This window comes from Aulonocara stuartgranti, assembly GCF_965226115.1.
Source record: "Aulonocara stuartgranti genome assembly, chromosome: 1".
NCBI lineage: Eukaryota > Metazoa > Chordata > Actinopteri > Cichliformes > Cichlidae > Aulonocara > Aulonocara stuartgranti.
This window is the reverse complement of record NC_138939.1, coordinates 5,983,570-6,008,465: the sequence shown is the minus strand read 5'-3', so window position 1 is coordinate 6,008,465 and position 24,896 is coordinate 5,983,570. Positions and strand designations below refer to the sequence as shown.

At 38.5% G+C, this 24,896-nt stretch overlaps 1 protein-coding gene across 2 annotated transcripts in view; it reads right to left on the bottom strand.

Annotated features, from left to right (window-relative positions):
• itfg1 (integrin alpha FG-GAP repeat containing 1) overlaps positions 1–24,896 on the bottom strand; it is a 155,388-nt gene that overhangs the window by 124,708 nt on the left and 5,784 nt on the right. For both annotated transcript variants that reach the window (XM_082526686.1, XM_082526687.1), the window contains exon 7: positions 7,236–7,288. In XM_082526686.1, coding sequence (XP_082382812.1) covers positions 7,236–7,288 — 53 coding nt within the window. The remainder of the gene's footprint in view (positions 1–7,235; positions 7,289–24,896) is intronic.

Below are 24,896 nucleotides of genomic sequence, written 5' to 3'. Positions count from 1 at the left end.
AGAAAATGAAATATCGCGATAATATATGGGTAAAACGCGCATGCGCAGTGCCTTTGTTTTCATACGCACATGGCCAAAAAAGCATGGCGGTAACGGAGAACGAGAAGGGAGAAAGCGGATCGTTGAGTGAAACGCATGAACCAGAATTGGTTTGTAAAAATGGTGCCACTTCAGTGATGTGGAACTGGTTTGGTGTTTGTCCGTCAGATACCCTACAAAGCTCTTTTTTTTTTATAGAACATGGAAGCCGGCCGTCGTTATTACCGTATTTGTCGGACTAAGGTGCTTGTAAATCTGGGAGTAATCTGGGTCCTAAACTCCGTTCGCTTCAGGTCCCAAAGTCAAACGAACACTGCAGCATCACTGAGAGTTAAAAACGGTCTAAATTCTTTCATCTTTAATAAAACGATCAGCATTGCTGCTTTATCAGGTGTAACTATGAAGTTTAACATCCAGGCATCCATGAAATTTATTACATTTAACGGAGTTAGAAGTTAGCAGGAAGTTAGCTCGCTAGTTTTGCTAGTTACCTAAGCATGATATAGCATGTTCTGACTGAGAGATTTCTGAAAAAATTCAAACGTACAGCTCTGCTATCACTTCCAACATAAATGAAGACAGGAAACTAAACAGCAGTGACGTGTGTAAGGTTACTGAAGTTGGGCTAGGTGGTATATAATGATGAGCTACGTGATCGCTAGCAACACAGCTATGTTAGCATAACACAGCGGTCCCCAACCTTTTTTGCGCCACGGACCGGTTTATGCCCAACAATATTTTCACGGACCGGCCTTTAAGGTGTCGCGGATAAATACAACAAAATAAAACTAGTACCGGTACCGATAAAAAGAAGATTTATTCATAACACACGTGAAAAGACCCAGGAAAACCAAGTTAACGATAAAAACGATGACAAAATAACGATAAAAACCCTGAAAACCATACATTTCACACCTGAGCCTCAACTCTCGCGGCCCGGTACCAAACGACTCCGAGGCCTGGGGGTTGGGGACCGCTGGCATAACAAACAGTGAAGCTGGAGGATGAACGCTAACACTTTCCCACTCGATAAAAGTTAACGTGAAGGTTCCTGATGGTTAGAGACAAATGCAATCACATGGCAGGATGCTGTAAATGGACCAAATTTCAGTCAGAAGGACAACTGAGATAATCCATCCACAATAGAAGGTTAGTCATTAATATAGTGCAACAACATGGGAATAGAGCAGCTGTGATAGAATATAGCATTAATGAGTCAATGGTACAGACGTGGAGGAAGCAAGAATGAGTTGAATAAAGTTTGATTTATCTGACTGCTTTGTTTCGCTTAATGTGCCTTATAATCCCGTGCACCTTATGGTCCGAAAAATACGTATTTGACTTTAACTTATTAAATGTTGCTTTTGTAACTTGTAATCTGTAAGGCTTAAAAAACAATTTTACTGGTATTTATAGTAAAATTACAGCCAAGGATACAAGATATTATACCAATACCAGGGCCAAATTATTGAGTCAGGATCAAACTGATCTCAATCCAAATATTGGATCAGTGCATCCCTACCATGAGTAAACTCGTGGTAGTAAACTCAAAATCACAAAAGCCCCTTAAGGCCATCTTCTAGTGGGTCTTTATATAGCTTCCAGTTAATTCTTGCTCACTCACCTCAGAAATGTACCAGTTATTTCGCCATATCTGTAATGTGACAACATAACCTTTTAACATGATTGTGATTTTCCTGAAAAAGATGAGTTGCAGGGAGGCAAATCTGAAGAATAGGGCAGGTGGTGAGCAAAGCGATATTGGTTTGGCCAAATACTGTTTCCAATGTGCTCTGTGCTCATGACGACGTGCCATTGTTAACTTCTCTCTCCGATCCCCTGTTGTCAATATGAAGTCTGGGGATGAATTTACAGGACAAATTCAAGCTGTTGACTTCTCTACTAAAATTGCTATAACCTATTCTGTCCTAGACAGAAATCCACCTTCCATTACCAGTCATGAGCCTCCATACAAAAGTCAGGTCAGTTTGTTAGAGAACTTGCTTTGCCCTCTGTGCCAGTTTGAGAAATGCATGCGAAACTGTGGATATAGAACACTGTCTGGGGATGCAGTAGGGGAGATCGATCAAATTTAAATCACATGTGTTTGTTTTTATTCATTTATTTTATTGTAATGGGATTATTCCAGGAAGCTTTTGATCACAACTTGTTTGTGTGTAAGACTGCAGCAAATCTAATTCTAATCTATACAGCACAAAACCACAACAACAGTTGCCTCAAGGTGATTTTATATTTTAAGGTAAAGACCCTACAATAATACAAAGAAAACAGAGAAAATCCCATCAATTATATGATCCCCAACATTAATACGAGCAAGCGTTTTTGGCGACAGTGGGAAGGAAAACTCCCTTTTAACAGGAAGAAACCTCCAGCAGGACCAGGCTCAGGGAGGGGCTGGGCCATCTGCTGTGACCGGTTGGGGTGAGAGAAGGAAGACAGGATAAAAGACGTGCTGTGGAAGAGAGCCAAAGAAATCTAATACTACTTATTTGGAATGATGATACACATATGGGGGAGACTTTAAAAAAAATGGATGTCGTGAATAGCCAATAAATCTCATCAAATGGGTCCACATTTGACTTCTTCTGTTGCTCAAAGGACCAAATTTCAAGCAGAACTCTTCGAAATGACATTCATTTTCTTCTTATTATAAAGAATTTTTCATTTTGCCTACCTCTCTGATATCCTGGTGAAAAGCAAGCAAGCTGATCTGAAAGGTGTTTACCATTAAAAACTGAAAGCGCAAGCCTCAATATAAAAACACTAACTTGCTTTGATGGCAAGCAGTAGTTTATTTATATGCATGTGCTAATCTGTGTAAGTGTGTGACTGGGGATAAAAACAGCTTCTCACTGACCAGTGAACTAAATTATTATATCAGCCGTTAAAGAACTGACCTTTTAAAGCACTTGGCTCTATTTGGCAGCCAATGAAAACACCTCTCTTCACTCATCTCTTTGGAGCTTGTTGATTTTATTTCCCCCTCTGTGACTGCCTTCTCTTGTGTAATCACACAAAAACAGGGGAAAGAGGAAAGATGGAAGGAGACTTAGGGGAAGAGAAAACATAGAAAAGTAATTAAAACAGAGTGCTGGAGAAAGAGAAGCGTGCTGGCCTATGACCGATAGATGCAGCCGCATTGAACCGAAAACCACGATGGGATTAACAGAGGTCTAATGCTCTAAGGATGCTGGGAAATGGCTTGGTCTTCTGTGTTTGTGTAGATTTGCACAAGTGTGTGTGTGTGTGTGTGTGTGTGTGTGTGTGTGTGTGTGTGTGTGTGTGTGTGTGTGTCTCCATGGAATGCTTCCGAAGAAACCTTTTTTGTTTTAGAAATTATTCAAGAGTGTGGATGTACAGACTTGTTTGTCAGTGTGACTGAAAAAAATGATACACTGCTAAGGAAAACAGGAAAAGCACTATAAGTAACACCTCATGTCTGTATCGCTCAACTGAGCTAAATTAGGGTGTACTCACACAAGGCACGGTGCCCCCCCAACAATGCACTTACACCGCCTGAATATCTGGGCCTGAATACGCTTAATTTTGTCTTTAGGATTTCACACTCTTTCTTGGCTGGTCTTACCCTCTCCCTTCCCCTCCACCCCCACCCCCACACACACACACACACACACACACACACACACACACACACACACACACACACACACACACACACACACGAAAAGCACTCTTGTAGAGCATAAGGGGGTTCATGATTTTATGCATTATGTGGCTTAACTGTGGAAGCAATAACACACACTGGCCTCTCACATACTAGCTAATTAATTAACAAAAGTGATTTCATGATGTCCATTACAATCACACTATATTTATACTGTGCCCACATCCAACTCAACTGTGCCTGGGCCTGCTTCTTGCAGGAGCCCAGAGCACAACACTTAGTAGTGATCACACTTAGCCAAACAAAGTGGACACTTGGGGGTCAAGAGTGCTCTGACATGGAAGTGTGAGTACACCCTTTCACTGGAAATTCATGTGTCTTGGCACGTACATAAAAACATAAGAAAGAGGCAGGACATATACACTGGTTGTTTTAAATAACTGGAGTCACAGAGAAGTTGATCTTTTGCATATAAAATGTCACTTTGCCATTATTTGTACACAATCATAATTAGCAAATAAATTATAATAAATGATAAGGTATGGCTAAAAACATATTATTTGAGTTCACAGCTGAACTTCACCTTTGACCACTAAATACTGCTCAGTTCAGCTCAGTTCAAGTGAATAAACTCAACCAAAATTTGAAGAAATTCCATCATAGTGTGGCTGAAAAGCTGCAGCCAATGGATGCAAAATAAAATTCATAAATAGAAAAAGAAAAATTGAAAAAGCATTGCTAATAAATGAGAAAGAAGAAAAAAAGACAAAGAAAAGGATTTAACTTCTTCATAGAGTAGCTAAGAAGTAGATCAAGAGATCCATAATCTGAGACTGCAGAGACACTGACAAGGTTCACTTTGTCTTGCTCCCAAATCCTTTCCACTATACCTAGAGATGCTTGTAAGACATGCTTTTTGCAGAACTACTTATGACTTGATTGGCAGGAGGCAAAGTATGCAAAATTACAAAATAAATGCCAAGATCAACATTAAATAGAATTATAAAATACTAAAACTGTTTTGGTGTGAGTGTCAATTACTTATTGATTCACTAAAAATTCTTCAGTTCTTAACATTGATAATACTATGTACTTCACATTTTTTTTATTTCTTCATGGCTAAAAATTAATCCTTGAAAAGTGTAAGTCATAGATTCATCTGTTTTATGGTTTATAGTCTACGTATGTATCCATGTATACACCGAACAGAAAAAGGATAAACGTATATTAAAAAGTGCTTCAATGAAACAATTCCACAAGCAAAACTGAGCTGAAAACAGTATCTTTAAAATGTGGTAGCTGATCTTTGGTCATTGTAAATTCCAGTTATTGATCAGGGTTAAAAACAGATGTGATGTGATATACTGGATTTTCTTGAAAAATGATTGCATTGTGCTTGTTAGCACTTTTGTCTTAAAGGAAATTATACTTTGCATATTACTGTGTTTAGTGATATTATGGAAGTTCTTTTGTAGAAGGATAAAATAGTTGAGGTCAATGCACTCAGTGTCCTATTGTTTTAAAACTAGAATTAAAATTTTCTGTTAAACTCAATTATTCATTTTTCATTCATTTCATTTTCTCATTTTCTCATGTATGTTTTGCATTTGGATGTAGGCCCTGGCATCTATTTAGATTCTATTTCATATTTTTCATTGTAATAACTGCAGTGAAATGGTTCAGTCTGTTGAAGATTCACAACTGAATAAAAAGCTAATATATTTTTAAGATATTGTTTATGAAATAGACAAAAACAACAACAAAAAAAACCCTTCATTTGCAGAGTTTTATAAAAATCATTTGGAACTACCTCAAAAGTTTAAAGTGATCTTTCTCTGAAATTCATTTGCTTCATCCTCTCCGATTAGCATTCTTGCCACCCATCGCACATCCAACTGGTATTTGGGTATGGCAGTTTATTTGCACAGTTTTGCTCCTGCTTGGTCTCTCTCCCCTCAGACACATTCTGTCTCTTCCACATCCTTCAATCTCTCTCCGTTTCCCCTCTTCTTCCTTACCTCCTCCCCGTCCTTTCTCCTATTCCCCTTCTCTGTGATAAGATAGACTACTGTTCGGCTTGTGCCTCGACCTGCTGAATTTCAAATAGGCCCCTTTGACAAAAACCCAGAGCCATGGTCTCCCCTCCTTGCTCTCCCAGAATATTAACTAGTTCTGCAGCAGTGCCAACAATCCTAGACTCCTAAGCCCACCAAAGCACTACAGATCCATTTGTTGCATTAAGGAAATGAACACTGAAGCAGAGGAGGGGATCATCACTGTCAATACCTGTAGTTATACTTCAGGACGTGAGACTGCAACTGAGGCCATACTGTACATTCTTAGTTTATAACTGAATGCCTTTGAGACTGAACACAAATCTTAGCAATAAATAAATGAATAAATGTTGTGTAACAATAAATTAAATAGCTGTTGTATAGTGATCACCAATCTCTTTATTCTTTTCAAGAAGTAGGACAGACTACAGCAAAACCTCTGTTCTAATTTGATTGTCACAGTTAGCTATGCTGTTCTTCATAAAAACTCAAACTATACATTTAAGTTCTACTCGGAAGAGACCTGCTGCCCTCTTTCGGAACTCAACCTATCAGTCAAGACCCACTGAACCAGATCGCTGACAGTTTACCATATGACTGATTTTTAGGGGTTATTGAGTTTAACTCGTTTAAAGCTCCAAACATAGATGAACACAATATGAATATTTTACTCTAGTGCACTGTAATGAAAACGAATAAAGTTATTAAGCTCCTGGAAAATAAAGTGCAAAAATATTAACTGCTTTACTGAGATTGTGTAAACGTCTGTGGCATCATCAATGTCAGTGTATAAGCTGTCGGACATTAAATTTTGAATTTTTTTTTTAACAGAATATAATATAAAAAAGAATGTTTGGGGTAATTTAGATATGGGGTCATCTCAGAGTTTGCTCTGGAGAGCAGTCCTGGCTTTCTTGTTTGTAATACTCTGCAGTGTTTGTAATACATATAGCTGAATCATAGCTGAGCAGATGGTTTTGTATACTCAAGCAGTGTCTTCACGGTAAGTTGCCAACTAGTTTACACTGCCAGAAGCTTAAACAATTCTACCATTGTTTTCCTTTTCCAGCATAACTGAAAAAAAAACCCAAAAAACAAAAAGATGATAAGATGTGATATGTATAGCCAGCCAGTTGTAATTTGTCAAATAAATTCATTACAATTGCGTCATTGCCTGCTGTAGCTGTAGTGGTTAAGGTGGATGGAATCAGTTGATTGCCGACTTGAGGCAACATTTCAGGTCACTGTGCTTATCCTACTTGTTACATTACAAATGGCTAACCACATAAGACAGACATTATATAAATGCCAATATGGTTTTAGGCTATTAGCAGCACCATGCATGCAATACAAGCTGGGCTCTACTTTACTCTGGAGGACTGTAATGCTTCACTAATGTCAATTTTGATCATTATAGAAGAGTCTGAGTTGTAAAAAGTCACTAATGATAGGCAAGAGACTCAAAGTCACTCAAATAAGTTCAAAAAGCTTATTACCTTGTTGATCCAGGTCTCAAACATTCGGTCGTTTTTCATTGTCAGGAATAAATCTGAGAGGAAGAAAAAGACAGAAGAAGGGAGGGTGCAAGTCATTAAGTGATACATTAATTTGTTTGGCAATTATAATCAAGTATGGAGCAGACGCGCTGATCAAATGTGCTGATCTACAACACAGAGAATCACAACTGGAAATGTACACTATACTCTTGCAATAAGGCTTTTAACAGATATGGACAATGTTAACAAATCCTGAAAAAATTGAGAAGACCTCTATTGTAGCCAAAAAAAAGTTCTCTTTTTCATTTTGTCTCTCAGCAGCTAAAATTGAAAACATGAAATTAAATCTACTCTTCAACACAATATATGACGCACAGGACTCAATACATGTTTATGCTCAACTTAATTAATTAAACCAAAATATACAGAAGAAGAAAAGTCTAAATATTTTAACATTCAACAGTTGACACAGAGGAATGATTAATATCTTTATTCATTTTTGTATATTTTTGACATTTCTTCCTCCAACTCTGATATAGAGAGGCACTGCTTGTTCAATATGCAGTTTAAGTAGGTTTCCTAAAGCAACAAAGATAAATTGGCTTCTTAAAACAGTACAAGTAAAAACAAGTAAGGAGAAGGAAAAGGGATAGTGGTGGAATCTCCTGCTCAAAGCAGATGGATTTTGCTCAGCTTCTGGAGTCTTCACCCCTGGTAATGCCTGTAGCTTGCTCTATTGGAATCCTATAACCTGCACTTGTACTCATATTACTTGCTCTTGAAGCTCAGGCTGCAGGCTGCACTTATAATGCAGTTTCTGCGTGCTTCTCTTTGAGAGGACGTTTACTTTCATTCCTGTGTGCTCTGGTTCTGCCCCAATAATTGGACATGAAATAAATATTGCCATTGATCTGCTTTGGGCCCTGCTATGTGTTGCTGTGCCCTGCATGGGCATATACAAATGGTACTGAAATAAGGGGAAAATTAATAAAGGAAAAACTGGAACAACAGGACAAACGGAGGTTGTGTGTGTAATGATAGAAAGCACTATAGAAATCCTATATCCATACACAGAAGAATTATCTAGTAATGTCATGGTCATCAAAGCCAACAAGTTCAAGATGCTACAATGTCACTCAATATGCATGACTATACATGACATTAAAAATACTGTTTTGAAAGAGATTTTCAGTCAAAGCTTTTTGACTGAAAAGTGATCCTCTGATACCATACCGATTAAAAAAGTCTTGTAACAAATACACATGGAAATGTAGTCCTAGATTTCATCTGTAGTCATTTCACAAGTGACAAGTAACTTTCTCTGGATGAGCTCAACTTCCCAAATACATTCTAGGAGCTCATGTGAGAAAGGATTTAGTTGGCTAGCATTCTTAAAATCTAGGTTTTAGTGCATATATGTATGTTTTGTGCTTTACACATGCTTCCCACTGTGGCAGGTGCTCCTAATTTGGTGGATTTGAATTTCCTGGCCCTCCTTCAAAATAATTCATCAGCTTCTTATGTCAGAGAGATACCAACTATTAACTATCAAGTTACCAACTATTAACATATAGAGAATATACTACGCCATCTGTGCTAAACACACATGGATTCATGGTTTTAATAGAACCTACGGTGTACTACAAATTATAGTCATATAACATTACATATCCAAAAATGTATCTGAGGCTCTGGTGCCTTTGTGTTTAATCACAGGGATGGTGGGCCACAGATGGTGGTTATTTATCTAAAAACCAGCTACAGCTGTTGCAAAGTAATGCCACATTTAAGGTGCTCAAGCTGGTAAAACAGTTCAACTACAACTTTTAATCCTTGTGGACTTGCAGAAATGCTGCCCACGCGGACTCCAAACTTTTTAACAAATGCAAAGTACATAACAAATGTATGCATAGATTATGCATATGTGCAGACGCACAAACAAACACACAGCACTTTGCAGAGCGTGTTTATGCAGGTTTTCGTGTTACTATGTGTGTTTGGAGCCACACCGGGTGGTGTGTTGATGAGCTTGGTTAATCAGCCAATCAGGCCTCTTAAACAGAACCCAGCCGTGATTGGCTGATTAGATGCGATGGCGTTGTGTCAGTGAGAGAGGAATAGAGCAGCAGAGAGATGTTCATCTTGTAAACACTTAACATTCTCGCTGTGGGGGTTCTTCCTCTTTTTGCTCATCTTATTGCTTTTCTTTTTTTCACCCATGTTCACCACTAACAGACTCATCTCCATTATTTTCTCTTGCTTTAGACTTTTACTAAATTCAGCCCAACTTAGAAGGTCACTGCACTTATTTTGGTTAGTCTGGTCTTCACCACTTTCATGCAGCATCTTGAGGGTGTAAACTGACAATTTAAACGTGGAAAGACCACTTGAGCACTCTTGAAACTTCACTCTGTTTCCTCCCTGGACACTACACTACAGGTGGCTCTGTTCTCAGATCTGTCCTAAGAAGGAAAGCAGTTTCACAGTCTGTCAAGGGGAATACAGACAGACTGAAAACAAAGTTCTGGTTTGTAAACTATGCAATATTGTAATCGCAATGTGATTCCTTTAAAATGATCTTTTTAAAAGTATTGTACTTCTCTGTTCCCCCTTCTCTAACTCACTTTCTTTGCAATAAAGTATTCCACAAATTCTCCAGAGAGAAGAGCTCCAAATAGCAATAGAAACATAAGTGCTGCCACCATCACTCACTTTAACATAGTTTTGCTGTTACAGGGACTTATAACTGGGCTTCTAAGGGTCTTTAATATAAAGATATAAAGAGGACTCCAACAAAAAAGAGGAACATAAACAAAAAACAGAACAGAACAGAAGAGTGGATCCTATGGGAAATTCCTCCGGGTATGGTATTTCATGTTTTGACCACTTATCACAATTTAATTTTGTTCTGAAATAATGTTTTTTCAAAGCATATCTTTATCATTCTTTTCTAGTTCACTGGATACTTTTTCAGTCATATTGAAAATTTAAACCACTGCCTATAAAAGCATTCCTTTTGATAATTTAAGTTAAACAAGAAGTATGTATTTACTGCCCTTGATCATTTATCATTTCCTTTGATACCTCTGATACCTTAATGATGACCATGAGTCCAAACTACTTTAGCGAAGGATAACATGTATGCAGTAAAGTATGTATGAGTAAGAATTTATATATCAGTTTAAAAAGGTTCATAAATTTTAAACCAAAACACCATCCCATTGAATTAACCCAGTCATTTTTTGCTAGAATATAAACAGTTAAATTATTAAAAACTGAGGAAAGTCTTGTCAGTTTTCCAAAATGCAGAATCTTTGGACAGACAGCAGGGATCAAAAGGGATATGACTCAATAGGTCAAGTCTACTCCATTGTTTTAACATAAAAATCTGTTTTCCTTCCTATATTCAATATGAGAAAGACTTGCCGAAAATCTTTTTAGCTTCATTTTAGCAACGTTAGTAGGGCTAGAACGTGTGAAGGAAAAAGAAACGAAAGAAAACAAGCAAGGCAGTTTAAATGTAATACTAGTGTAAGGACCAAAAATGACAAAAAAAGTATGGATCAAATAAGGATGTCGTTGGTTCTGCTGCTTTAATTTAATCTTTTTAATTTTAGAAAATGCCCACTGTGAATTTGACAGTGTTGTATGATAGCAATGGTAAATCAGCGTGACACCAGTTTAATGATACAAAGAAATCACTGAAGCAGCCGGCTTTATGGACTGTTTGATAGTCTTTTAGGAATAAGCATTAGTTATCTGATCACCAATCTCTTGTTGGGGGGTGGGCTCCTGCTCAGCACCAAATTCAAGCCACCCATGTTTGAAGTAGAGATTAAACAGCTGGATGAAATTTTTTACATTTTCAAATTTTTTCAACGTCAAGCAATGCTATGACAGGCAGATGTTCTCAATGAAGATGACACAAAACATTGAAACATTGACTGGGAGTTCACGGGCACTGTGGTTGTCCCAGTATCACGACAAGCCACCAGTAATCCTGTCAGTCCTGTGCATTTGGTGGTGACCAGTACATCCATCAAAGCCAGAGAATCCCATCAATCCACGGCCCAGTAGAAAAAGAAAATCAGGACAGCTGCTGTGTACTTGTAAGCCATCAGTAATGCCTCAGCTATAAGGAATGTGTAGCCTTCTGCTTAATATTAGGACTATACAAACAAAGTGATTAGCAAATGTTTCTGCATGTTGAGTTTAAATTGTAGTGAGGTGTATGTCGGTGTGACCTGCACTATTATATCGCTGAATCCCCAGGCAGAACCTCTTTTGATCAGTGCATAAACTAACCATATAATCTGTAAACACAATCTTCTTCATCAGATAGATGTTAGAAGACGTAATCTTACTCAGTTTTCTTTGTTCTCAAATACCCAGTACAATTTACCACGTTCTGTACAAAAGTATTCTCCCTGTTTTTTCCTTCTTTTCTCAATTACAGTTGATTTGTCTTCTCTTATGTTTTGCTATGTTTTCTATACTGAGGGTAACTGTTTTTTAGGACTTTATTGTGCATAATGCTCTATTCTTTTCATCCCATACAACTATAGACAAAAACAAACAAATACAAAAGAAACTAATCATGCGTCTGAGGCTGGAAATACCGACTGCTACATCACTTCATCCTTTAGCTCATTTTATTTGCTGAGTCACATTTAACAAACTAGAGGCACCAAATCCAACTTCAACAACATTATCTAGCTCCTTGCAGTATGAGCACATACACTCAATTAAAGCATAGGCTAATGGAGCTGTCATCCTCCACCACTTGGGAAAGATGCATAATTGAGGTATATAAATGTGTTTGTGTGTAGGAGGGTGGGATTGCGTAACAACAATAGGGATTCAGAGCTCTAACTGGTATGTCATGTTGTCGGATAATTAAAGACATGCTAACTGTGATAGCTGACGCGATGGATATACAAGGCATCAAAAACACTGGGCAGAGGGAGACAAAGCAAAACAGAAAGAAACTGATACCAAATGGTAAGGCCATCCTGTGCTTGAGATGCATCTGAAAAAGATGTTTACTTAATTAATTAGTACAGAGCAAAAGCAAGCTAGTCCTTTAATTTGCAAAAGATGCTTTCCATCTTCAGTAACTTCACCATTTCTTCCATGTTACTCTGCTTTCTCTTTCAGGCTTTTCAGTGTTGTTAAATTGTTCCTTCCCTAGAAATGGCACTGCAAAAGGCATGCACGTCATACCCATATGAGTGGGTACATGATGAGCAGCCTGCATAAACACATGCACACCCACCCCCACACCGCATGGCTGATTTCAGCACATTATTTAAATATCTGAGCGTGCATCTGTGAATTTCTTTGTCATCAGTTTGTGATCCAGCCAATCATCTACAATCAGCTGGGCCTTTCACACTAACAGAATAATTGCAAGTGTCTCTTGCTAATAACATGGTTTTTAAAACAACAAGCAAAACAGCTCAAGTACCACAGAACAACCAGCATGGTAAACTGTGGCACACAACACCATGTTGCACAATGCTGAGGCTGTGTGGGTATTGTACGTCTTTGAGCTGTTATTTTTGGGACAAATAACAGCATGTAGCACAAAGGCTGGATGGCTGATGCAGTTCCTATTACTACATAGATGATTTGAACTGCTTAGGACAGGTGTTTGCTGTTTAACACATGCTGGCAACAAAACATGCAATGTGCCTCATGTGGATTTACAATATCCTCAATCACATAAGAGTTAGTAACTGTCTTTTTTTTGTTTAGGGTACTTGGAGAAAAAGATTTTTACTCTTCCTCTCTGGAAGTTATTCTTTTCTGCATTTAGGATCTGAAGCTTGACGTACAATTTTGATCCTAATTTTATGTATTACCACATGACTAGTTCAAGTGGCTGTTGCTGTAGCTCATCCCAGGCTGCCCCAGTTCCTCACGCAAGACTGTGGACTCCTCTGATGTATCTATTGGCATATGAATGTGTGCATGATAGCTTATAGGCAAACAACAAATTGCTGCACAAGTGTGTTCAAATGGTTGAAAGTGACTTTGTAGTAAAAAGCACTTTCAGTATTCAGTAAGAGCAGAAAAGCACTTTATAAGTGCCAGTCAATCCATTTACCAAGAGGTTCTAGAGAAGTAATGGAAAGTAAATAACCAAAAAACAGTGGCTGTTATGTTTTGGTTCCATTTAAAGAGAAGAAGGAAAAAACAGAACATATATAGTTTTTCACCTAAAACATCAAAACCCCAACCTACCAGCTGATGAATTTTTACCTTCTATGATGTGATTTTTTGCCACATCATTAATATATTTTCACCAAAAGTGAGTTGGGTCGCAAACTATACTTAGCAAAATGGTGGGGATGCATATTAGTGGAATTTCTTTTATAAATATATTCTCTTCCTCAAAATTTCCTCTCAAAGCAGGGATTTATTCCAGTCCAGTCCGGACCATTTGTTTCACCGCTTTTTCATGACAACAGTAGAGATAATGATTCTCTGGCTTAGACAAGTCGTACATCTCAGGCTCTGATTTGACTCACCACTGTAACCTGCTTTTACTAATTTATAGCACACCTCCTGCTCTAAATTCAAACTAGGCTGCATCTTTCATGTAGAAAAAGTTCAAATGTATTGTAATATTACTTTACTTTTTTAAACTTCAATATCATATAAACCTTTTCCCCTTGTTAGTACTGAGTGCTTCTTGCTTAATAAACCCTGACAATGAAGATGAAAACATCAGAGCTGAATATTTTAGACATTCTTGTAACCACATTTCATTGGATTGTTTCAGTCGATTTACATGACGCAGGAGAAAGAGAGCATAAAAGAAGAAACTCCAAGGGTGGTCTCTATCAAACTGATGTCGCTTGAACAAGTCATCTGGAGACTGGACTATATTCTATCTGGTCTGTATTCATTCATAGAGAAAATGTACATTTCTGAAGAAACTGTTTGCAGCAAGTGTGATTTAAATTAAGATCTCCAAACTGGAAGGTAAGCACAAGAAGACATATCCTAATTAATAAAAGTAAGAGTAAAAGTAAGTTCCGTTGCTGGTTAAGTACGGCTAATCTGAGAAGAGAAGAGAAGAGAAGAGAAGAGAAGAGAAGCCCTTGAGTTATTCATAGCCTCTCCATCAGATTTGTTAAGGGGATTGGAAGCAATTTAAAGGCCTCTACTGACTGTTTGACTCGAGCAGCATTATGTCTTTTTATTCCATTATGTTGAGCTGCAGTGTGGGGATAAAGACCAGGCTTCCTATTAGCCTCTGTATAAACAGATAGGGTGATGCTAGGTGGGTGCTAAGCCTCTCGCAGAGAAGGAGAACTCTGACATTGAGGAGAATAGACAGCTACAGGCAGGGGCCTATACTATCTATTGCTTTGTCTCACTATCACCTTCGCTCTATCTTTTTCTCTCTGCACACACAAAGTCTTTTATCTGCGCTACTACAGGGTAGCATCATTGCCGCGGATCAAAAGGTGTTATGACTCCCAAGAACAGTAAGCTGAAACATTAACTGGTTTGTATAAATGAATGAGCACATCAAAAGGCAAAATTTCTGGCCAAAGGGGAAACCCAGTTGTAAATGATTAAGCAAACTGTTAAGGGCTAAAATGCCTTATCACAGCAGTCTCTCAACACTCTCTCTATAGAGCTAGTCCTGTACTGCCATTCCCTGCATTCTCCTAATAATTCATGTTCCAGAGTGAAGCAAAAAATGGCAAAAAAAAAAAAAAAATTCTCCTGCCCCAAAAGTGAACGACAAACACCACCTGCATTTAAAGGGCAAGAGTGGAACCTGTCGGCAGACCATCACTTAGCGCCCATTCTACTGTCTTGAGGACCAAACAGCCCCCCCCCCCCCATCCCCCCACCCCGTACTGCCAACCCCGCTTTTTTTATTTTTTTGGGGAGAGCTTAAACTAATTAAAAGGCCCTGGTACTGGATGCTGTCTAGCTATTATGGCTTAGTGTGATATCTTATGGAACTGAATCAGTAAAAAAAAAAAAAAAAAAAAAATCTTCTGTGCTATGCTTTTACTGAAATAACAGTTGCTTTTCCATGCAATAAAAAAAAACGATCTGTAGGCATTAACCTGGCCTCTAAAAATATCCAGACACAATTATAAAAAGGACCTTGGATGGTCCAGTAGTGCAGCACTATCAAAATATAGTGGAAAGAGCCTCTCGTTTCATCCCACATTTCATGAAGAAAATTAAATTCAAAGACATGCATGCTAGGAAAATTTGTGAAATTAAAGTGGCCATAGGAGTGGATGTTATATGCAAGTGTTTAATGTGAAGTGAATAAAGTGTAGTGTGAATTTAGCTTTGAGTGGTTAGTAAGACTAGAAAAGTGCAATACAAGCACCAGTAAACTTCCATTTAATGGTGCAAAAGCGAAGTCTATATATAGAGCTGAAGCTAATTGCCCTGTTAACACCAGTTGTATTACTTTCATGTCTGCCACAGTATTAACATACAAATACACACACACACACACACTACACTGGAATACTCTGAACACATCTGCAGGTCTCTTTGTCTTTCAGCACCGTGGAAACCACATACTTAAAAAAAAGAAAAACAAAAACAAAAAAAACGCATTCATTTGCTTGTGACTCTTTGTGCTTGCAAGTTCACAATTAGCAGCTTGTTAAAAGGCTAGTGCACTTTTATGGGTGGGTTTTTGTGCGTGCACTGATTGACAAGTAAAGTTGGGTCACTGTGTACAAGATTTACATAGTATGCCTTGTACATAGAGTTTTTGAAAACGCTACGTCCAGATGAACAGAATCAACTTTTGTACATAGTATAAGATAACATAATACAGTCACTCCGTCCACTCTTGATATACTCAAAGGTTTTAGAACCCAGACTTCTTGATTCGTATATACTTTGTCTTTTTCCATCCATCCATCCATCCATCCATCCATCCATCCATACATACACATATATACACTACCAGCAGACATTTCCAAGTCCAATTCTCAATTTTAGAGACCATTGCAGCTGCTATCGGCAGTGGAAAGTGGTTAAATTGGACACTTCCTGTGGACTGATTTCTAAGGCTGTATGCTCTGACTTCTTTTTCATGACAGCCATCGAATGTTTTCAGCAACTGATACTGTAATAGGTAAAGTCAGAAACAATACTGTTCTTTTTTTAAGTAGGTCCAACTTCAACAACTGACATACTAGCCTAAAATATTAAAGGCAGCAAAAAATTCACTTAATTTGTTTGAGCTTTATTTAACAAAGAAGTATGACTCTTAAAAATAAGAAAATCTATTTTAAAAATGCTCAAGGTTGCTGTATTACCTGGCTTATTTTTCCAATGGCAGGGATGCCTGGAGAAAACCTGAGTGGTCACAGGGAGAATCTCCACAGAGGAGACTTTAAACCAAGTCTCTCTGTCTGTGAGGCATCAATACTAACCACTAAGCCACCACGCTGCCTGTGTTGTAAAAATCAATTTTGAGGAGCTACAAACTAACAGTAATTATTTTACTGTCCATTCAAATAGAGCAAGTCAATGCCATTTATTACTTAAACTTAGGATTTAAATAAATACGTACATCAATAAATAAATAAATAAAAATGGAGACTAATTACAATATAAGAAATAAATTAATACATATAAACAAACACCTTTCACACTTCAATATATAGGTTCTGTGTAAGCTTTCTTTAGTCTTCAAGGGTAATTTGAGGCCAACAACAGCAAAATAACAGCCCCCTGCTTATACCTGTAAAAGGCTTGCAGCAGCAGTAGCTGCAGTTTATCCAGGCTGCAGTGCAGAGTGGATCTGACAGCCAGCAACACGAATGCTGCATTAGTGTCTGATGTGCTGAGTGTTTTTCTGCACGTGTGCTGTCACATCACTCACCACCACAACACTTCAAGCCATTTGGGTTATATAAATGTTTTTAGTGCTACAATTATATATGACTAAAGTAAAAAGGCAGTGCAGTCAAAATAGGATAAAGGGTCAGTAAAACCTTGAGAATGGCAGCAAAAGAGAAACAGAGACACAGTATGAAAGTAATAGTGAGAGAGAGAAAGTGCCAGTCCTTGGTTTCCTTCTTGTCCTGCTGCCCCTAAGCAGGTTATTTGTTAGCCAGTTACTCAGCAAACAAGCTGTGACTCTCATCCCCCCATTGGCTGTCAAATATGAACGCAGGAGCACAGACACACATGTGAAGATGCACAGCTGTGTATAAGGGTTTATCCTATCAGGGTTGCCATGAAGATAGGCTCAAGGAAGGCTATCATTTCCAACTGATCACATTGTTTTATTTATGGAGGCTAGAGGACAAATGTCCACTTCATGGGTCTTTAATTATAGTGTGTGGGTCCATGTGTGTGCATGACAGAGTTTGGATTATATTGACAGTAATGAAGTAAAATGAGGATAAAACAGAGGATAAATGCAGAGTGTACATATGTGCACTTTCTTGTTTTTGTGTATTTCGGATATATTTGTCTACAGGCCTGCTATAAGCCATTCTGCAGCCTATCAGTCAGGCCCTCTGTGTTTGTTTGCATCGATCTGTTCCTTCTGTCTTTAACCCTCGGACTGATCCACAGCTCAGCTGGACAGAGAGAGAGCTTTTGGCATTCTGAAGGAAATGTCACAGCTGTCACCAGTGAAACAGATACTTTACCTCACTCACTTACAGCGAGGAGGGAGCAGAGACGCAAGGAGACAAGGTTGGTCTGAAAATATGTTGACATTTGAGCCCAAAAGGCTAATAACTGGTGCCTGTTTCAATGCTGGAAGAAGAAAATTGTACTAACTAACGCACTAACTGGCACCACACTGATAATCTTCTGTTCCCCCAAATCTTTTATACTTTTCCTGACCAGCCCTGTGAAAGATTTGCATCTTGGCACCAACTCTGATATCCACAGTTCTTGTCAATGAGGATTTTTTTTCCTCTTTTTGTTTTTCCTTTTTTTCTTTATAAAATTGTTTGTCCACCACTTGTAATCATTTGGTAATTTCTCATCTGTAATACTTCAGCAGCCTTTAAATATTTTTACTTGTGAATATAAACTTATTGTTTGGCGTCGTTTATTGGATTGGATGATTGAAGTCTGAAGAAACAATTTTTGCAATATCGGCAATTTAAGAATGTATTCATTAATAAACAGGGGTCTTAATACCCTGGCACCCCCCTTGTACAGCCAGTGCGGCTGTGTTGGTCACTCTGACACAAACAGCACCCCCCAGCTGATGCTACCAGTTTCAGTGAGGTTGAGATCAGAATTGCAAGTAGGCAATTCCATCCTCTCCACTCCCAAACTCTGGAGGTAGTCTCTGATAATGAGGGGGCAAGTGTTATATTCTTGGAGGACAGCATTCAGTACCAGACTGTGGAGATATAGGATTGCCACTGGTTGCAGAATCTCATCTTGATAGCACTCGGCGTTGAGATTGCCTCCAATGATGATAAGCCTTGTTTTATGATGGAGGGAGAAGCCGCCCCTCACCATCACACTGCCTCCACCAAAAGCTATTACCGTATCAGTGCGATCTAACTGCCATAGGCCAAATCTGGACTCCTCGCTGAATAATGCTAATCAGCTGCCAATCAGGCACCTGCTTGTCAACACTCGGGGTACCACAAACTAAAAACAAGAGCCTTTAGCAGAATAGGCTATTTAGCATTGGCATAGACGATTTGACAAGTTTTTCATGGGCACAACCCACATACTCAACTATGCTGTGGAAACATTTAAGGAAAAATAAACAAACTTTCCAATGATATAAGATTTAATGCCAAGAAGCACTTTTACAACAAAGAAATAATCGACCAGACACAAATTTCTTTACTCTTCGAGCTAAGTTTTATATTTGTAGTGAAGAGCTTTCAATTTAATAAAAAAAAAAAAAAAAGAAGTAAAAAAACAAGGAGAAAATGTAAAAATGTTCCCAGTGTAAACACACCTGACAAACAACAGATGCACAGAATATGAATGAGTGCATATAGTGAGTGGTTGCAAATAGACAGGATGTTATGTCTGTGATTGTGCATTACAGAATAATGGTCTGTATTTTATGCAGAGTATGTATGCTTATGAAAAACAACATAGTTGCAGACATCTGCCATCTATTTGATTATGTGAGATCAAAAAGGTCATCCTAAGGAAACGGATGCCTGACACTTGCTCACCTTTAGCCCTTCACAGTTATAGCACACTGAGGTGTCTGCTCAAGAATTCTGGCTCTAAAGAATATCATATCAAGGAATTCACACACAAAAAAACCAACTTACAGGGCACCAATCACAGTAAACTAAAAATAATCCTAAAATATTTAAGATGATTCTGAAATTAAAAGAACCAAACAGTTTGAATCCAGTGTGATGGTGAATGTAATGTCCCTTCACATTGGAAAAACTTTACAATCTTGCAATGTCAGAGTGTCCCTTTAAGAGGTGCAGGGCAGTGGGTAGTGTGCAAGTTTGGTGGCAAATATTCTCTGGCCACCTTCACTGATATGTGGCCCTGTCTCTCTGCTAGCAAGAAACCAGTGGACTGTGAAACGAGCTTTTCCAAACTTGCCCAAAGCCCACAAAGACGATTTACTATAGCGTTGAAAGATAGAGCAGACGCAAACCTTTAAAAAAAACATTTGCACTGCTACTATATCACCTACACTTCACTTGTTAATGCAGTGAAAAATGACAGTAACTTTTTCCTCTCTATTAAAATGTCTGAAACAGACCAAGAGGGTTGAAAGAGCTGCTTCAAAGATGCTCTTCTCTATCAGTGTTTTTCCCCAGAGGCTGCAACATGGCTGACTTGGTAAATTAGTCAAAACACTTTTAATAAAGAATGAATGCCGTCAATCAACGTCAAAGCAGCTGCACAGGTTTTACACAAGTACACACACTACAAGCATCCATACAAATGTATACCGTTACTTACACACAATTCTCAGCTCCTACGCAAGTACATGCACCAACTCTCACACATACAGGACCATCAATAAACTGTCTCAACATCATGATGCTAGTTCTGATATTCACAGTATACATCCACAACCTTCCCTTACAAAACTACCCCACACACGCCCAGATAAAATGCAAAATCCGGGCCAGGAACAAAGTATAAAGCTCTGCTGAATAAATCCGTCTCTAAGCCAATATGTAGGCCTACTCCACACTGTGTGACTCTGACCCCGATCCATCAAAATGCCTCATTCACAAACATGGCAAAACACACAAACGCAGAATGGAGCCACGCTATTCCCAGAAAAAATAATCTCCTAAAACCATTACAGGGAACAACGTAGGTGCAGTAGCTATGGGGACTTTCACACAGACTTTCAATCCTATTTTGTTCACAACATTTTTTATGCTAAATGTGTATCTGTCTGTGAGTATGTGCAACAAGCTATAAAAGCTCATTACACAGAGTGGAACCAAGTGTGTGTGTGTGTGTGTGTGTGTGTGTGTGTGTGTGTGTGTGTGTGTGTGTGTGTGTGTGCATACAGTACATCAGTGGAGTGTCCCAACATTAAGAGCAATGAGCAGTGTACTTGCAATAAATACACTGTTGGGTGTGTCTATTCCAGGTTAAGCAATAACATTTGCAAGGGGCACATTACATATTAAGATTGATAAACACACACAAAATATGCAAACCTAAAGTGTCACAAACAAGGTTGGCAGGACTTGTCAAAACCAACCATGTTTGTGAATTTGGTTAAAACGTGAAAATTTTTTTTTTTTTTTTTTTTTTTAAATCTCAACAACCTTCCACGGCTGAAATCCAACCTGGGACCTTTCATACACATCGTCAAACAATCGGTCACCCAATACATGCTTTAAAGAGTGTTCTTTGAAAGCAAGTACAAAAATGCCCCTCTTTTCGTCGGCCATTTAGCATTCCACACTAATGAAAGCAATACTGCCTATCAGTGACACTGCAAAATATGCATGTCCACAGCTCCTGTTCAATTAAAGAAACAAAGAATCAACGTGTTTCATGCTGGGAACTTCATTCATATGTTAATTGGTCAGCAAAGTATTTCACTAGGGATTTGGGAAAATCAAGTGATTCACATTTCTTCCCACTGACAATCTGAGTGAATCACTCTGTACCTAAAGAGTTAAGTAGGTTATCTGTCATATTATACAAAAAATTTCCATCTAGAGTTCAAATGACTAATACTGGAATATCGGAATATTTAAGCAACTGGTGGTGCTGAAAGACACATCAAAGGATCCCCAAATTTATTAAGATTCATGCTCTGGCTAAAATGGATATATGCAGCAAATGTCATGGGTACTCATCCAATAATAGCTAACACGTTTCTCCAAAAGACAAAAATGTCAATTTTCTAAAGGTTAAAAAATGGATCTTGGAGGTCAGTAAGAATTATTCTTAGATACTTTCTTCAATATTTTACTTTTCTTCTAAAGTTTGCAATATATAATATATATAAAAGAGGTAATGTATATTCACAGGCTACGGTCATGGACGTGAATGCCACAACACACCACTACCACACTTCAATTTACAACACAACTATTCAAAAAGACTGGGCATTTATTCTCAGTTTATCAAGTTACTGCAAATATGGCAGACATAGTACTCCCACAAACCAGACCCGCCAACAGTTTTTGTGGTCTCTTTTTTGGGTCTGTAAAGTTAAACTATCTGTTTAGTTAAGCTTAGATGAATATCAGTGACGTTGATCTTTTCGTTTGTAAGACACCTATGAGAATTTCAAATCCCTTCATACTAAATGCACTTTGGGCACAGGTATTCTCCAAAATGCATGACCTTCAGTGTACAGAAAAATAAAGAAGGGATCCATCCTGTCATTTTCTTCCAATTTCTTTAAAATTAGGGTTAAGGTTGGGGGTTGAGCCTATTCCAGCTGTCACAAGGTGAGAGGTGGGATACACTCTGGACAGGCTTCTACTGGCTAACACAGAGAAAGAGACAACTATTAACACCTACGGCCAACTTAGAATCACCAATTAACCCAAGGTGAATGTCTCTGGACCCTGGGAGGAAGCAGGAGTAGAAGGACAACACAAAACTACACACAGAAGGAGTCCAGCCAGCCAGGGGATTCAAACTCAGAAGATTCTTGTTGTGAGGTAAGTGCTAATCACCACATCACTGTGCTACCCATAAAAATAAGGAATACTTTATCCCATATTTAAGAAATACCTTAACATGACTATCACTCATTCTTTTAGGTTTTCACGTCTGAAATATTCCTTCTCGGAAACTATTTGATAAAACAGGGAAATATACTGGGAAAAAAATACTTTTCACATAACAAAAAGACACAGCAGCAATAACATGTTGCATTGGTTGGTTGTTAAAGCTTAAAATTTCTGTAATATCCTTCCTCACTTAGTGAATGTCTCTCTCTTGCTTTCTCTGTGCAAGTGTCCTGATTCTAAAATGGCTATTAAAAATGCCTCACCAAATGTAAACTTAATCCCTGTATAATCAATTCTTCTTCTTGGCCACTCTTGTTAGGTGGCAAATCTGTTCTCTCCCCCCACCACCACATTATTAGTCACACAATCAACAAGCCACTTCAACACAGAGGTAGTTTAATTGGATGCTGCACAGAGCATTACCATGTCCGTTGCCTAGCAATGGAGCCTTATGCTGGTATTGCCGTCTTTGTGCATGTTTTTCCCCTAAAATGGCATCTAAAATTACCTTGCAATTACTACCTTTCCCTCAGACAAGTTCTTATCATGCTCCTGATACTTCCTTCCAGGCGGTGCTCTTTTTGAAATGAAGTGATGTGGCCCCTGGAGGTTACTGTGATCCTCTACGGGAGACAGATCTTATGAGTGTGAATACTCCCACAGAACATCATTCAAAAGATAAGGACATCTCCTGTAGCCATTTTTGCTATGATGACTACGGAAGCTTTGATGACCACTGAAGCACCTGCTCACATTGGCTGTCTATTTTCTAAAGCTGGACCTCCTGGCTGTCCTGTAAGAGCGGTTTACCTGTTAATTAGGTGTCACTGTGGTGACAAGTAATCAGAAGAGAACATCTACACCTACAATGAAGTGCTTAATGACAGGCTTTCTTTTGTCATTCAAAAAATAAAACAGAGAAATATACTGTACTTTTGTTTTGTGGCATCACCCCTTTTAAGTGCTAACAAATAGTAGCCTGTTGCAGTTAGAGACAGAGGCTGGGGGAGGATGATGGCAACAAAAGAGATGATGAGCCATTTGCAATGTGTCACCACCAGGTTGGTTGGCTGAAGTGCCCAATAAGCAAGCTAAATGAGGCCTTGACACTGCCCAAGTAACTATTTCTGACTTCCCCCAGCCCTTTGCTGGCAGTGCTAATGTAGGGAGGTCACCCAATACACTACTATAGTGCTGTTTACAGGGACACTGGACTTAGATTGGGGTCATGACACAGCCCTGCAACAGCCTCAATCCTCCTTGAACGACACTAACAAAATACCTCACTGTAAAATAAGATGCTGAAGAAAGCATCCTTTAAACAGCAGCGCTGACACAAAGTTAAAAACAGAGTAAATATACTGGGTGACCAGTTTATTGGGGTTTCTTAGTTAGATTTATTGCGAAATACAGTAATATAATGTAATATAATCAATGTCTGTTACCTTTAAAAAACAAAAAAAACCCACATCTTTCAATCATCTGCTTGACATGTTGATTGACATGTTGATATGCTGCTATTAGTAGCTTAAGTAAAGACAGGTGCTTTAACTGAGCTACAGTATATGAAAAAAAAACTGCAACCTGGAGTTTATTTTAGGCTTCATGAATTCTTTGTTCTTCCATTTTACCTACAAAGAGTGTGCTGAGCAGAAGTGGGAAGTAACAAAGTATAACTACTTAGGTGTCTGTACTTTACTTGAGCATTTATTTTTCTGACAACTTTTTATTTTCACTCTCTACATTTTTATACAAATATCTGTATCTTCTACTTCTTACATTTCCAAATTGAATTTGTTATTTTGGGTTTCCACAAATTTGAGGGAAGTTTTTATTTCTTAGCACTGTTCGCCAAATAAAGCGAACAATGATGCATAAAAGACAATGCTACTTGTGCATCCAGTGCAATTTATAATTTCTGCATAATCTGTAGCAGATGTTCATAAGGCATGGTCTTGGTACTTTAGCATCAAACTAGCATTACCAAAGAGGAGCGAGTATAAAGGGAATAATGGTTTTTTTTGTGGCAAGTAATTCAAAATGCAATTTTTCTATCAGCTCACCAAATATCGGCAACCACATAAGGTACAGTCGCTAGGTTTATCAAAACAGATGCCAAGCGTCTTGTCTGGAGGAAACTAAGCAACAGTCGTCACTTGGGCAATGCCATACCTACAGTAAAGCATGGTGGTGGTAGCATTATGTGTGGGGGCATTTTTCAGCAGTAAGAACTGTGAGATCAGTTCCAGAGAGCTCTAGAGAGCCTGTATCTCAAACCAAGGCAAAAGGTTTATCTTCCAACAGAACAGTGACACTAAGCACACAGCGAAGTTCATAAAGAGATGGCTTTGGGACCACTCTGAATGTCCTTGAGTGGCCCAGCCAGAGCCCAAATTTAACCTAAGTGAACATCTCTGGACAGATCTGAAAATGGCTGCACATCAATGCTCCCCAACCCACCTGATGG